General features: G+C 31.6%; 1 protein-coding gene across 1 annotated transcript; it reads left to right on the top strand.

Moving 5' to 3' along the window:
* The first annotated feature begins 1,702 nt into the window (after positions 1-1,702).
* Positions 1,703-6,416, top strand: LOC8283121 (mitochondrial inner membrane protein OXA1). The gene is made up of 9 exons (XM_002530434.3): positions 1,703-2,374; positions 2,491-2,581; positions 3,326-3,373; positions 3,859-3,917; positions 4,653-4,728; positions 4,829-4,960; positions 5,125-5,232; positions 5,657-5,711; positions 5,879-6,416. The coding sequence occupies exons 1-9, from the start codon at positions 1,899-1,901 to the stop codon at positions 6,103-6,105; spliced, it is 1,272 nt and encodes a 423-aa protein (XP_002530480.1). The 5' UTR covers positions 1,703-1,898; the 3' UTR covers positions 6,106-6,416.
* Positions 6,417-15,915: the final 9,499 nt, after the last annotated feature.

The following is a 15,915-nucleotide window of genomic DNA, read 5'->3' as shown; positions in this document are numbered from 1 at the left end:
TTAGTTTGAAGTGGGTTGAAATATGCGCAGTATAAATAAATATAAACTTTGGATATTATCAAAAATAAATAAGTGTACTTGCTGTTGAACCCAACAACACTATGGTGTCATTGTTAGCATGTTTTTTCTTTTTCTTTTTGAACTAGGAGAAGAAAACTGATGAGTGATAGTGATTTTCATTGAAATTGATTCTAAAAGCTCCTTTTTATTGTAAAATATTTGTAGAATCATAATTAAATAGAAACAGAAAGTAAATCCGTCATTGGAGCACTAAGATCAAGACCATATAAAGATATCCAATCAAAATAAAAATTTGAAATAATAAAATTCGAAGTAAGATAATTGAGTATTTCAGTGAAAGTGGTCTATCTATACCAACTTAGGTGGTTCATTGATAGCATATTTAGGTGGAAAGCTTTGTGTCTCAATTATGTAATTTAGAATCTTGAGCAAACTAAATTTTCTTTTATTAAATGTTGCCACGATTTATAGAATAGATATTCGGTTATTTATTTTAGAAACTTTTTAAATATATATTAAATTTAATAAAAAATATCATTATTTATTGTATGAATTTTTTAAAAATAATTTCTCTAAAAATTTTAAAATTTAGAGTGCAATTGTTTTTTAGTTATTTCTCAATTATTTTTTAGTTGCTTTTTGCTTTTCCAGATGTTTTATCTGGCCCGTCCAGTCCCGCACTCATCGGGCCGAGCTTAGACAATAATTTTTGTGTACAAGTCCGGCCCGGCCTAAGGTCTAATTTAATTAAAAAAAAATGTCATACCTCAAACTTGAATCCGTAACCTTCAGCTTATAATTGAGTGTTATAAACCACTTAACTACTTATTATTCTCGTTTATAATTTTCATATTATTAATAATATCAAACTCTAAACAACTTTGTTATACATTGCAGAACCGGGTCTGGCCCAATCCGAACCCACCCAGGCCCGACCTCTTTATACAGGTTTAATAATTGGCCAGGCTTTTTAAATATCTGGCCCGGCCCATGAACAGGTCTACCAAAAACTGATGTGATACAAAAAAAATGTTTTTTCTTACAAGTTTTCATCTCCTCTGATAGTTTGAATTGGAAGAAAGATTCTCTTATAGCCTCATTCTTAATGCCTAACACTTCTTAGATTTCTTGAATTTGTAAACATGACTCTTTCTATAAAGTATTTATGACATTCTGCCAATAACCAAATTTTATTTTCCTGTTGAAAAGTGGGTGTAAAATGGTTTATGTAATTTCTTTGTAGCTATACATTTAACACTCAGCAATTCATGCCAAAAAAGGTATCGATTCTGCCTTATCGGGCCATAGTTCTAATTTGAATGACGTGCTCTTTCACTATTGACGCAATTTCTAATTCGAGCAAGAGCAGTTAAAAAAAATTTAAAATATAATATAATAAAATTGAAAAAAAAAAACTCATAAATTCGATAAGAAAAAAAAAAAAAATGCACAGTTCTAATATTCTTTCTTATTTTAATATTTATTTTCTTAGTTAAAATTATAATAGAAGATATACTTATAAAAGTATAATTTTTGAAAAAAATTATTCTAAAAAGAATAAAAGAAATAGGGTTTAATATATGTTTATAAAAATTTATTTAAAGTGAAAATTAGAAAAGAGTTTTCTTTTTTTTAAATTTGTCTAAATCTTCTAAACTATAATTATCAATTTTTTTTCCTGAATAATGAACTAGAAAAGAACTGAAGAAATCTGAAAACTCAACCAGTCCACTGGATCCCATATAACTATAATTAATGGACTAGAACTCATCTGAAACTACCAAATTACCCTTCGGAACCCTAATCCCTCTTTCATCCAACTAAACTCGGCAATTCAGGAAACTCATCTGTTTCTTGATTCTGGGTTCTGGGCGTCAATGGCGTATATACGCAGCCTCACTACCAGATCAACCCTTCTAAAACAGCAGTACCGCCCTGCATTTACTTTCTCTCTTCATCATCAAGATCATTATGATGATCACAAACAACACAACAACTCCATTGATGAATTCTCATATGTTCAAGAAAGGGGATTTCGTAGCAAAAGCAGCGGCAGCTTTAATATTAAATCGTTTCAAGAAATTAGACTCAGGGATGCTTATTCTCTTTCGCCAAGTATTGGGGCTTCCTTCTGTCGCTACATGTCGACTACAACAGTTGGGGAAGGGTCTGATCATAAAATTGAGCTGATGAGTGATGTTGCTGATGTAGTGATTACAGACACTAGTGCTCAATCCGTTGCTGCAGCTTCTGCTGTTAACGAGGTTGCTGCTGCTGCTGCTGATTGTTTTCCACCTGTTGCTGTTCTTCATCATATTATTGATGCTGTTCATAATTTAACTGGTTTCAATTGGTAAGTAATGTTTTTTTGTTTGTTTTATTGCTAAAGTTAGTTGCTTTGGGAAAGAATCGTCCAGACACAATTGAAAAGTTAAAGGCCTTACACTTTCTTTTTTATATACTTTTCAGGTGGGCTTCAATTGTTTTAACAACTTTGGTAATTAGAACTTTAATGGTTCCGCTGATGATAAATCAACTCAAAGCTACTTCAAAACTCACTGTATGTATGTTGCTTTAGTTGTGCTGCTTTTTTTCTTTTTTTCTCAATTCTCGGGAAAAGAAGTATGCCGCTTCTGCTCTTACACGCTGTGTACTTCTAGCACATTAACCTGATTGCCTAGGGTTTGTGCTAATTTTGTTATTGTATTTTTTACCAATATGATTCTGGAACCATGTCGGATATTTCATAATTTCAACTTTCAAGTGGTCTAACTGAAAACAAAGATGTTGCAAAATGTCTTTTGTTAAGTTCCTTTGCTTCCTTGATCACTCTGTTAATAAGTTCATAGGTGGTTATACCTGACACCCTTTTCATAATTTCTGATCTGATTTAGAACTTATTGATAGATATTTTATGCCATTTTATTATTTTGCCAATATTGCTCAACACATTGTAATTTGGAATTTGGAGTTCTACCTTGATGTATATACTCACCACCCTTTTTATTTCCTTTTTCTTAAATCTATACTTCATGATCTAAAATGTTTCAATGTCAGTGGGTAGTGTGTGAGGCATTATGTTTTTCTAGCTTTTGACTTCATTTTGCTGATTGTGATGCTCTAGGTGGAAGGTGTTATGTGTAATTCACTGTGCTAAGATTTTTTATAAGCACAATATGTGTCACACATACAGCTTGTACTCATATTAGCATTTTTCCACCATACAACCTTCATTGGTTGATAAAATTTATTATTTACCTCCTTATAATCATTTTTTTCTTTTTGACTTGTGTGTCCTCTGCAGCTCATGAGGCCACGTTTGGAGGAGATCAAGCAACAAATGCAAGATACTGTATGGCCCTTGCTTCTCTGATTATATTGTCATTCTGTTAAATGGTTCAAATCCTAGAGATATGTTTGGATCATGTTTGCTGTTATTATAAAACTTTGTTCCTCATTTGGTTTGCAAATTTTTGTACCTTTCATCTCTTTTTCATGTTTGCTTTGGCGCTATCATTTTAGATGGTAAACATGTATATATACTGATGTATGAATGTGAAGATTTTCAACTTCTTCTTTTCCATATTATTTTATAATGCCTGTGCACCAAGGAGTAACTTGATTTAACCTCTCACTTATCAACCTTGTAGTACGTGAACTTGAAACTTGAATTTCATTATCTAGTTGTTGCCATATCTGTTGTCATGCTATTTTTTTGACAAAATATAGGCACTCTCTTTGAATAAGGGATGTAATCTGTTAACATGATTTCCAAGTTAATGCTCGTTTAGGAAGTGATTCTATCAAATAATTTAGTTCTGTCTGTCTCACTCTCAGGGTATGGATCCTGCAACTATAGCTGAAGGCAATAAACAAATGAAAATGCTTTTCAAGGAGTAAGCTACTTTTCCATGTGCTTGTAAGGGAAATCAATTGCATTTAGGCTGTGGTCTTTTTTCATTACTTGATCATGCATCCTCATTTTTTTATGCTTGCCGCAGGTAAGCTCAAGTTGGATTTGATAAGGCTCATTTTGTACTATTACTTGATGCTTCACTGAAACATCATTCCCTTTAGGATTATTAGAATCCAATTATTGATTTTTGTTGTTATATGCTGGTAAAAATCAAAGATTAGGCAATCTTTATAACCAGAAGGCCATATAAAGTTTTAAAAAAATAAAATTAAATTACTGGGGGCACTTAAGTAAATATTGTGAGAACAATGTTATTGAATTAGTCTGTGGTGTTTGAGTAATCATCAATTCCAGAATTAAGATAGGTTTATGTATAATTGAAAGAAACCCTCATTAAGTTTGAATCTTACTTTAGACTATGATTGACATTACTGAAATGTCTCATTATCGGATGTTGTAACCAATGTCTGCGTACTATGTTTAGATGAATTACGGCTTATCATATGAAAACATACTTATAGAAGGAGATCGGCATGACCTAGGAAAGCCTCATAAATCATATGGGATAAAACTATGCCTCATAAGACTTAATATTTTTTAGGCCTCAGTTCTTCCCTCCTTTATCCTTGTCGTTATTGTGTAGTTCAGTTTGCAATACAATGAACTCTTTTTTGGTTCCTGGATCTTTTAAGCTCACTCAATGTTTAAATTGCAGATATGGTGTGAGTCCTTTTACTCCTATGAAGGGGCTCTTTATTCAAGGTCCTGTCTTTGTCTGTTTTTTCCTAGCTGTAAGATAAATTTCTTTAGAGGTTTTCTGTTGTATCTTATCCTGAAACTGGAAATTATCCATGGCCGATTGATCTTCACATTTTAATGTCTCTATTCCAGATCAGAAACATGGCAGAAAATGTGCCGTCCTTCAAAAACGGGGGAGCATTTTGGTTTGTTGATTTGTCGACACCAGATAGTCTATATATCTTTCCAGTTTTGACAGCATTGACTTTCTGGATCACTATAGAGGTAGACTCTTGTTTTGTCAAATCCAGTCAAGCTGAGAGTGTAAAGTTATTTTTCTTTTGGATTTGAACTTTATTATAGTCTTCATCCTGTTTTACTAAGTGTCGCTTTCTCTCATTTAGTTTTGATTCAAAATTTTTAATCAACTACCTGGTATCCATCCTCAGCTCAACATGCAAGAAGGTTTGGAAGGAAATCCTGTTGCTGGTACCATGAAAAATATATCTAGGGTCTTTGCTGCTCTTACAGTTCCATTGACCATGGGTTTCCCCAAGGTAATTTTGTGCTCGTCTTTTGTTTAGACAACTGCATCTTGTTTGACATCCAGTAAGAATCATCACCATGTTTGTTTCCATTCAATTGTGTGGTTGGTATTATGAGATCGTTGTTAGCCTGTTGCTTTGCAATACACATCCATACTTTCATATAAGGTTGTGCTCTCATCTTGCTGAGGAGTTTTGCTACGGTGCTTGGACTATCAGATCTGAAATAGATTATTAGGCAACTTAATCATGAGTGTGATTACCCTTTTAGTTCCCCTGTTCCTACCATGCTGTTTCTCATACTTTCAGTTCTCTTATGCTTATTGTTGCTTGATCACTGAGTGATATAAAATGGGAGTGATAAAGCGACTTAATAAGAAGGCTTCTGCTTATTGACCAAGTTCAACAACTAAGTTTACTAGTATTTTAATTGCAGGCTATATTCTGTTATTGGGTAACAACCAACTTATTCTCGTTTGCTTATGGTGGAGGTGAGTTTACAATGGTGTTTCCAGGAAATTTGGACCTAACCAAGCATTTATTTGTTTCAGTTAGCTTCTTTATTCTCTCGTTACCATTAAAATCTACAGCAGAAATGTTGAGATTGCCACTTTTAAACTTGGTAGTTCAATGACATCAATCTGTCTTTACTTTTTAGTGCTTAAACTTCATGGGGTAAAGAAGTTCTTAGGTGTTCCTGAAATACCTGTGGCTCCACCAAGTGCTACCTCGCAGTCTTCCTTCAGTTTGTCATCAGCTCTAAAACGAGCCCTTGCAGCAAAACAGGAACCTGCCACATCATCATCTTCACCTTCAGATCTTAGTCAGAAGATTCAAACTCTAGAGAAGCAAGTAAAGGGAAGAAAGAGAAACGCGAGGCGGTAGTCGAGTACTTTTTCCTGTTCTGGTGCTCACTAACCTTTTTCTTTTTGCAATAACCAGAAATGAGGTAAATGTAGTATCAATCATATTCTTTGTTTTCTGATAAAGGAAATAGCCAAGAGATGGTAGCTCATATAATTTTATTAAGTGGGCAAAAGGGTTGATGCCCCATTATTTCAATTAATTTGAGTATATCTTCACAGATAATAGTTCAGCACAATGTTAAAAGTACTTGTAGCTGTAGAATTGAGGTTGTGGTGCTGGTCACATATTTCCTTAGTATCTTGGTTCTGCTAAAAGATGATTCTACCGCACAGCTTCTTTTCTTTCTTATTTTATTTTCTTGTTACTTTGACCTATGCCAAATGGACATGAATTTAAGTTAAATTCATTGTTTAAAAATTAAAAAAAATATAAAACATCCATGGATTATAAGAAATTCTTCGTTCTTTAAAGTCTTTTTTTTTTAGGATTTTTTATTTCCCACTTGGATGGTGAGAAATTTCAAAATTTGCCGTTTTAAAAGAACGATGAATTGTTATAATTTATTTATTTTATTTTAATAATGACCATAATAAATTTATATTATTTAAAAACTATCCTTAATTTCTTTTATTTCTATGTTTAATTCAAACGATAAAATTTTCAAAATTCATATATTTTAAATATATGAATATATGAATGTTAAATTTATAAATTTTGACTAAATTTATAGATTTCAGAATCCTTGAACACAAGTGATACTAAAAAGATTTATAAACATCTCACTCATTTAACTTGAGAATCTTAATCAGCCAAGATTAGACTTTTTTCTCTTTGGGCAGCATTGAATGATTCTAGCAACTTGCTTGGTGCAACAAGGGAATGCAAGTATATTATACTTCTTAATTTGTCACTTATGATATAATTAATTAAAGAAACTCCTAAACTTTTCTTAATTTTGTAGTAGATTTATACCTTTCCTTTATTTTCTTTTTGTTTTACATGTCTAATTGGTTTAGCTGATCAGTTTAACAAATATCCGATAGTTAATAATCGTAATCGTTAGCTGATGATAACTAGTAATTGATTCATATAAGTGTTTAGTAAAATATATTTAAATTGCTGTTGTTGGTATGTAAAATGATTAATACAGATAAATTTACATGTATAATATAATTTTTTATATATTATACAGATAAAAAGTGTAAAGAGAAAATTAAATAAAAAAATAATACTAATGAAACATTTACCACTCTATAAGTAAATGTTATCAAAAAGATATCTAGTTGTTTTTCATTTTTTATAAAATATTTAATCAATCACATATATCACATATCTTAAGTGTTTACAGTTTATTTTTATATTAAATAACTAATAAAAATATAAAATCTTTATTAAAAATATTTAGTTTATTATATTATTCATTTAATAAACTAATCTACATATTGTAAAACTTAACATATGAAATACTATAAAACTTAACAAATAAAAAATAATAAGACAAAAGAAAGTCCAAGTTTAATTGAGAAAATTAGTTTTGATTCCTGCACTTTGAACAGATAGTGTTGAATTTATTTATTGAACATAAATTTTAATTTTTTTTTATAAAATGTAAGATTATGTGTATAAAAAAAAGTTAGTTTTATATTTCATATTAATCAATAACATCATATAAAATATAAAATATAAAATATAAAAATGCGTTATATGCAAAATCAAACTTAAAAAGTTAAAAAAGCAAAAGAAAAAATAATGATAGAAAATATTTTAATAAAGGATTAGCACTTTTTATTTGATAATCTAAAAATGAATCTTATTAGATAAAGATAAGATTTGAAATGATTCCTTACTAATTAATTAGAAGATAAAAGTTTTAATTTAAGATTTAAATAACTTTGAAGATATTGATAATTCTATGTCTTTAACAATTTGAGACATAGAGTGTTTTACAAAATTAAATATTTCAATTTGTTTTCTATTTAATTTTAAATAGTCAGACGGAATTTAAACTATTATTCTATGCGAAACAATATTTAATAATTAATGCGGTATCCTTTTGACAAATGAAACTCAATACTTTATTTTTGATTTTATTTTACGTGGTGAATAATTTTTTTTCTATCTATATTTTATAATAGATTTAACTTTATCATAGTTTTCTATCTATATCCGGCCAAAGATTTTACCACTCAAGAGTGAAATCTTAAAAATAAGGCAAAAATGGCTCCCACGGAAAGTACATAATGTAAAAGGAAAACGATCCCAGATACCCCGACTTTTAACCGTTTTTGCGAATCTACCCTCACTTTTAAAACTTATCAATTTGGTCCACCATATTTGCGTATTGTATCATGTCTACCCAGCCGCGTTTTGGTGTGTGCCACTAATAACATGGAGTTCACATGTGGCTCCACATGTTTGTCCACATGGCTCAAGACATTGAAGGACCTTAAAACTCACCGTTTCTTCCCAAAATTTTCCTAATTTTTTCCAATTCTAATTTCTAAATAGGAATTAAAACCTAGGGTTTTCTTGTTCCTCTCATGGCAAGTCTAAATAGAAGGGCCATCATCAAGATCTTTTGTTGTCAACAATTCACAGTATTTATATGGGAGTGAAGTAGCATTTTATGAATTTGAGAGACCAGCGAAGCTGATGATATGTAGGAGAATGGAAAATCCAGGGTGTCTGTTACGAGGTTGCTCTTAAAATGAGGTAAGCTTTGTTAGTAATGTTAGGGTTTATTTATTTTACTTTGAAAGATTGAACAATATATGATGATTTCTTTTCAATTTGGTCATGTAGGGGCGGAGCTGTGTTTTGTTTAGCTGTCATGACGATTGGGTGAATGAGAAGAAGTTTGACAATTGGGGTGGAGTTGTGCTCTTACACTGAGGATTGTACAAAATGTGAAGGAACATTTGATGCTTTTCAAGTTCGGTTTCTATGGTATGGTTGAACATTGTAATGAATGATTGTAAAGCTGGAAAATATAAAGGGAAGTTTGATGAAGGAAAGTTTGATATTTGATAATCAGTTTGTGCCTATTTCTGCCAGACAGGCTTTATGGTTGATGTAGCAAGGTGTAGGATTTGGTTTTGCAGTAGATGGGTGGGTTGAATCTTGTAATCAATGGTGAATTGACTTACCAACTTTTATAATTGATTATGCAATGAAGCTCTTATTTTTCTGTTATGATATTTTGCATGTATTGCTTATGGCTTTGATGAAGTAAAATGAACCTATAGTTATTATGACAGACATATGGAGCCATATATTTGGTGGTTTCACATTTGGACAGATAAAATAGGCATTAAATAGCCTTTTAACATTATTATAATATAGAATCCTTACAAAAATATGTCTTGAAAAAGATAAACACATAAAACAACTAATACTAAGGCAAACTAATTGATATGGTCAAAATGACAGTTTTGTTCCATGCAACTCCAAAATTACAAAAATACAGTACTGCAACTTCTTTAAGGCAACTTCTTAAACTTCTGCATTGGCTTTGACAAAACATGTTGCCCTTCTTGAATCACCAAATATGCATTCTTATTAGTCTTTATCTTTGTAGCTATCACCTTCTATTTGCCTTTCGAACTAACTGATATATTAGTTGCTGCACTTTTTTGAGACAACCTATCAAACACAGTCACATTCTCTTTTGCCTTTGTAGCTGTTGAAGTCTGGCTACAAACTTTCACACTTTGTTCATGACTAGTTGTAGTTGATCTTTGTTCCTTTGAAGCTGTAATTGATCTTTGGGTGTCATACCTCTTTCTGGATTGCCTTGCTGCTGTTGCTGCTTCTCTATAACCACTAACAGTCCTCACATTACTTTCTCTTGGCATTTGCAATATGACATTTTATATTTACAACATATAACATATGAAAACACACATAGAATTTGAGATTCACATCTGACATGTTGAGTACGTACTCTTAAATACATATTACCAGTCTTTGTGGGTATATGCAGGCCATATCCTTTTCTAGCCTACAGTAATACAACAACACATAACTCATAGAATTACTAAGTATAATTCATATATCCAAGTCTTAAATACACACACGATTAACTTATGAACAATTCCTGAATTCTTTCTTTGGCAATTGTTCTGTTATCATATGGTGGTTTGGATTGTGAAGGAGCAGCTTCTACATTTCCAACTGTGGTCTGATTTAGTACATCAATATTGGTAACATTACTTTTGGGAGTTGACGAACATCTACTTCTCCTTCTGCTTCTATGTTACAAGTAGAAAATTCATGAATGAGCATACTCAAGTTTTGAGATATGATATGTCTAACAATAAAATTTTACCTGATTTTTCAGAATATCTTTAGATGGAGGTGGATTATCCTTTCTTGGGCACCCTCTTTTATTGTGTCCATATGCATAGCAAATTCTACACTGCATCCTTATTCCATTTCTGCTTGATTTGTTTGGATCCCTTTCTTTTTCATCAGCAGCTTTCTTTCTGTTCATCTTAGGTCTTCCTGGCATCCTTGTGAATGGTGGTGGATGCACTGGTGCCTCAGTGATCTCATGCCACATCTTCTGGCCATTTAATGGTTCAAGGACATACTGATAGACTTGTAAGTATATGTCCTTCTTATAGCATTCATCAACATAGTCATCCACGTTCTGCCTCAACCAATGAATACTGGAAATAGCATGAATACAAGGAATTCCAGTCAGTTGCCAAACTTTGCATGTGCAACTCCTGTCTGGCAGAGACACCACAAACTGATCATCAAACCCTTTAACCTGAAATTTTTCATTCAAAGCTGGCTTTGGTATACAGAATATGGTTTCCCATTTTAACTTCTCAATCTTCTTTCTAATCCTTGGGCACAATTCATCCACACTATTTTTCATCATGTCAGACTTCATTTTAATCCTTTCCATCAAAGCACCCCTAATCTCTTCCAACATGTCAATAATATGCAGCAACCTTGCTTTGCATATCCATCCATTAAAAGTCTCAGTAATGTTGTTGTCAACATTGTCACACTTAGAGAGAGTGGATATGTATGCTTTACAGAAGTGTCTTGGATCCCTGGAAACAAATCCATCTTCTGCCTCAGGATCAACTTCTCTAAATTCCTTCAGATTAGCCACAAATTGTGCTTCATATGTATCATATACAATTTTCCAAAATAGCAGTTTCAGTTCAATTCCATTATGCAATTTCTTCCAATTTGCATAAATGTGTCAAACAATTTCTTATTTCAGCATGTGGGACAAACTCTTGTAATACTTTAATAAGGCCCTATAAGCATCAACAAAACAAATTGCATGTAAGTAATATAACTATTAACTGATTCAAGTATAAGGAAAAATAGGTAATAAAAAAACCTTTTGTTGGTCACTTATGAAGGTCTATCCTATGCCTGTGTCAATGCATAAGTCATTCAAAAATCTGGTTAGGAACCATCTCCGAGTGTTTTCGTTCTCAACCAACACCACTGCCCAAGCAATGGGGTACATTTGGTTGTTACTATCATATGACCAATTGCACTTAAAATTGCACCCCCAAGTATATTCTTCAGAAATGCACCATCTAGGGATATGACATGTCTACATCCTTGTATAAAACCCTTCCTTAATCCACTAAAACATATGTATAATCCTTGAAAAATAGAATTATCCCCTTCTATATTGCATTCTAGATCAAAACATCATTCTCTATCAACTTTCTTCAATTCATACACATAGGATCTTAACTTGGCATAATGAGCCTTTATTGATCCTCTAAGCTTCATTAAAGCCAGCTTTTTTGCCCATACATGAGCATTTTGAGACTTTCACTGCTTATTTTATTATCAAGTTAGATTCTATTTCAACTACAGAATAATTTGGTTTCTTTCTAAATTCATTTAAAAACTCATCAGCCAGCCACTTTGTAGTTGCCATATTATTTCTTTGCACCCTAGCGCAGTTATGGTTAGGTCTAACAGTCCTAACCATGAATGTTCTCTCAGTTGGAACCTTTGAAGCATAGACTCTCCAACTGCAGTTTCCTTTACATTATGCTTCCATCCTATCTTCTCTAGTCCTTTTCCACCACACATCATACCCATTTGCAATAGCATAATTCTATACTGCTCTTCTAAATTGTTCTGCATTTGTGAATTTTATTCCTGCTACAAAATTTAACTCTTGATGATTACACTTAGGATTGTAAATTATTTTTTTCTTCCTTTTTTTTTTCCTAAAACTACAATCATCCTCATCACTTGAAACAAGAGTATCAACCTCAGCATCACTGTCAGGGTACTCAGAATGGTACTCACTACTATCACTCACATTGCCATCCACTCTAGTATTGCTATTAGCCCCCACAAACCCACTATCATCTCTCCCTTGGTCCCTATCCAATCCTAACCCAAATCTATTGTCAACTACAGTCTTGCTAAAGTCCTTCAGATTTTGTTTTGCAACAACATATTCCTCATCCACATTTGAGTCAGAAACATTAGAAGATAGGCTATCCTCATCGTCACATTCATCATATTCAGGGGTATAATCTTCATCCTTACTAGATCCTTCATTCTGAAAATCATTGTTCACACATTTAGGCTCTACTTCATTTCCCCCTTTATTTATAATACTTTCAGGTTCAGTTTCATTTTGATTTGCATTTTCAAATGCAACTACAGTCAATGGTTCATCTGTATTGTCATTATGATGTTGAATCTCATTTTCAGTTATAGTTTGTCCACAATTTGGAGTCATTGTTACAGCTTCAGCATAAACTTTTAAAAAGCCATAATCTAAACCTTCTGCAAATATCTTTTTGCACTCTTCCTCAGTCTCAACAAAAACTAAGCCTAGATCCTTCCCTATAGGGTTCCATCTCCTAGTAGGGTTCATTGGCAACACTCAAGAAATGTGTATATCCAAATATTTTCACTATCTCCTCAATATCATCCATATTGAAATTAGAAATGCCACTAAGATTTACATTATACCCACCAACATACTTCATTATAGGATTACTAAGTAATGCCCCACTATGATGAAATTCAATAGGAATACTGCATAAATATACACACAACAATTAAATTAGTAATACGGCAATAAAATAATAAATTACAGCCACTTTGTAATAATAACAAATGCAAATGCTTGTCTTACTGTTATACCAAATGCATATACAAAATAGTTATGCATGTCGTACTGTTAACACAAATTCCTAAATCTTTTATTTATAACTAATTTCTTTTACCAAATGCATATTCCCTACAATGTTATACCCACGAGAACAAGATTCCCCACTTGCATTGCTTTACCCATTCACTGTATTAACAAATACATATCTTTCTTGTTGTTTTCTTGAAGGAGCCATCTTGCGGGGGACCACAACCACAAGCTTTGAGAATAATGGACCACAGAAGGGACAAAGATAGCAAAACAGAGAGAAATGAGACAATGAGACGGTAGTTATTATGTTTGGAAGTTATAGAGTAGTTATTAGTTGTGTTGAAATTGTAAACCTTAGAAATTAGAATTGGGGAAAAATGGGGAAAATTTTGGAAAAATTTTGGGAAGAAATGATGAGTTTTGAGGTCTTTCAATGTCTTGAGCCATATGGACAAACATGTAGAGCCACGTATGGACGCCATGTCATTAGTGGCACACGCCAAAACGTGGCTAGGTAGACATGATACAATAGCAAACATGGTGGACCAAATTGATAAGTTTTAAAGGTGAGGGTAGATTCGCGAAAATGGTTAAAGGTCGGGGTATGTGAGATCGTTTTCCCTAATGTAAATGTGCAACCACATAATAAGTATCATGTAGAGCAATATGTCTAGTCCAAAGTTTGCCGGAACAAAAGGATGAACTCTGCATAAAGTCCATTTTTGGATTACTTTTTTTCAGGATTAATTTGTAACGATTTGAAATCAGATCATAATTAGATAGTCCGTCATTAATATTTACTCCACAATCAACCATAATTAATTTTCTAAATTAACCATAGTAAGCCTACCCATTCTCTAGTGTCGGTCACGACTCACAGATCGGGTTGTGACATAATTCGACCTTCTTTCCCGGACATTTCTTAGGGCTTTTCGATATTGCCCCTTTACTAGTAGAGGTAGAACGAAAAATCAGAAAGCAGTCAAGTCTTTCCGTTAAGTCAGTGTTGCAAGTCTCAGGGTTCGAACAGAGTATAGACCAGGCACTCGCGGAAGACCGTGGAAAATGTGAAAGGAAGACTAGACAGAGCTTGAGCCTGAGAGAAGGAAACTAAGACCTAGTTGAAGGAGATCAGATGGATGAATGTATGGACAACAAATCCTATCTCTTATCTCTCTAATTCCAAAAGTCTTGGTAAGCTAAGTTTCTTTGAATATACCTTTCACTTTTAAAGAAAAAAAAACAAGAAGAACATGGAAGTAACATATGAGAAAATAATTAAAAATAATGAATATAAACTATTAAAAAGTAGAACTTCATTGTTTAAAAAGGAAGAGAAAAATGTAGAAAAGTTATATTGGTTAAACAAGATATGTACATACAATTTGTATTCAAGTGAAACAATATACTCATAAAAATTAAATTTGGTTTAGCTCCTTATAAGAATTGATAACTAATTTATTCTCAATCGTTGATTTATACATGATAAAAGCAAACAACATCTGATACAATCGGGAGCTGTTTGAGACAATCTAAAATGGCTCTGTTTCTTAGGTTGCATGGGCTTAAAACAAATTAAAGATAATTACGTATAACTTTTTAGTTTCGTCTCATAAAATATAAGGTATAATTTTATATATAAGAGATTTATCAATTTTTAAGAAAAGTTCTAAAGAGCGACTAAATGTATTAGTTGTTATTTAGATTTTTATCATAAAGTGTAAATCAACAATTGAGAATAAATCAGTTATCATATGCTCTCAACAGCTAAACCAAACACTTTTTATATTAAATATATTAAATATGGATGGTGAGTGGAGGTATATTATAATAATAATAATAATAATATTATTATTATTATTATTATTATTATTATTATTTGCTTGGCCCCATATTATCAATATAAGCATAAATAACACTTTACATCCTCCAACATTTGTTACATTTCATTAGCCTTAAGGCCAACATACCCCTTATTTTAACTTGAATAGCTCATGTTTAAGTGGATTGTAAGAGAAATGAAGGCAACGAATAATTATAGGTGAAAGCCATGAATTCAATAATTTACTTCTAAATTAAAAAAAAAAAAAAGTAAATAACTGTCACAAACTTGACATATAATCTGGTAGCCTCTCATGGTTATAACATTAAATGGGATCAAAATTCATAAAAAGATTCTATTTGTCAGGATATTCATAAATAAAATTAATTATATTAATTGTTTTTACTCATAAATATTATTTATGGTAAAAATCAATTCAACTAATATAACTGTTATGTTTAATAAATAATATTATATATTAATATTATTTATTTTTGTTTGTTAATAAATGACATAATAAATTGAATTTATTTCAAAATTTTTCTGAAAGGGTCAATTTGAAACAAGTTTAAAATAAATATTTAGAAATTATCACATTGAAAATGCAAAAAGGCTAGTGTGTTCATTTGTAGAAAACTAGGTGAATTTTCTAAAAAAACTCAAATGAAAAAAAAAAGTATTTTGTATTCATTTATGCTAATTTTTAAAAATAAAAATCAAAACAATAGTATTTATATTTATTTATACTATTTTTTAAAAATAAAAATAGAAAATAATTTTTCACAATGTAACTATTCTGTAATTCTTTAAATAAAATATTATCTATTTTCAAATGAAGACAATAAGTTTTCAT

Source organism: Ricinus communis, chromosome 3 (assembly GCF_019578655.1).
Source record: "Ricinus communis isolate WT05 ecotype wild-type chromosome 3, ASM1957865v1, whole genome shotgun sequence".
NCBI lineage: Eukaryota > Viridiplantae > Streptophyta > Magnoliopsida > Malpighiales > Euphorbiaceae > Ricinus > Ricinus communis.
This window is presented reverse-complemented; position numbering and strand designations above follow the sequence as displayed.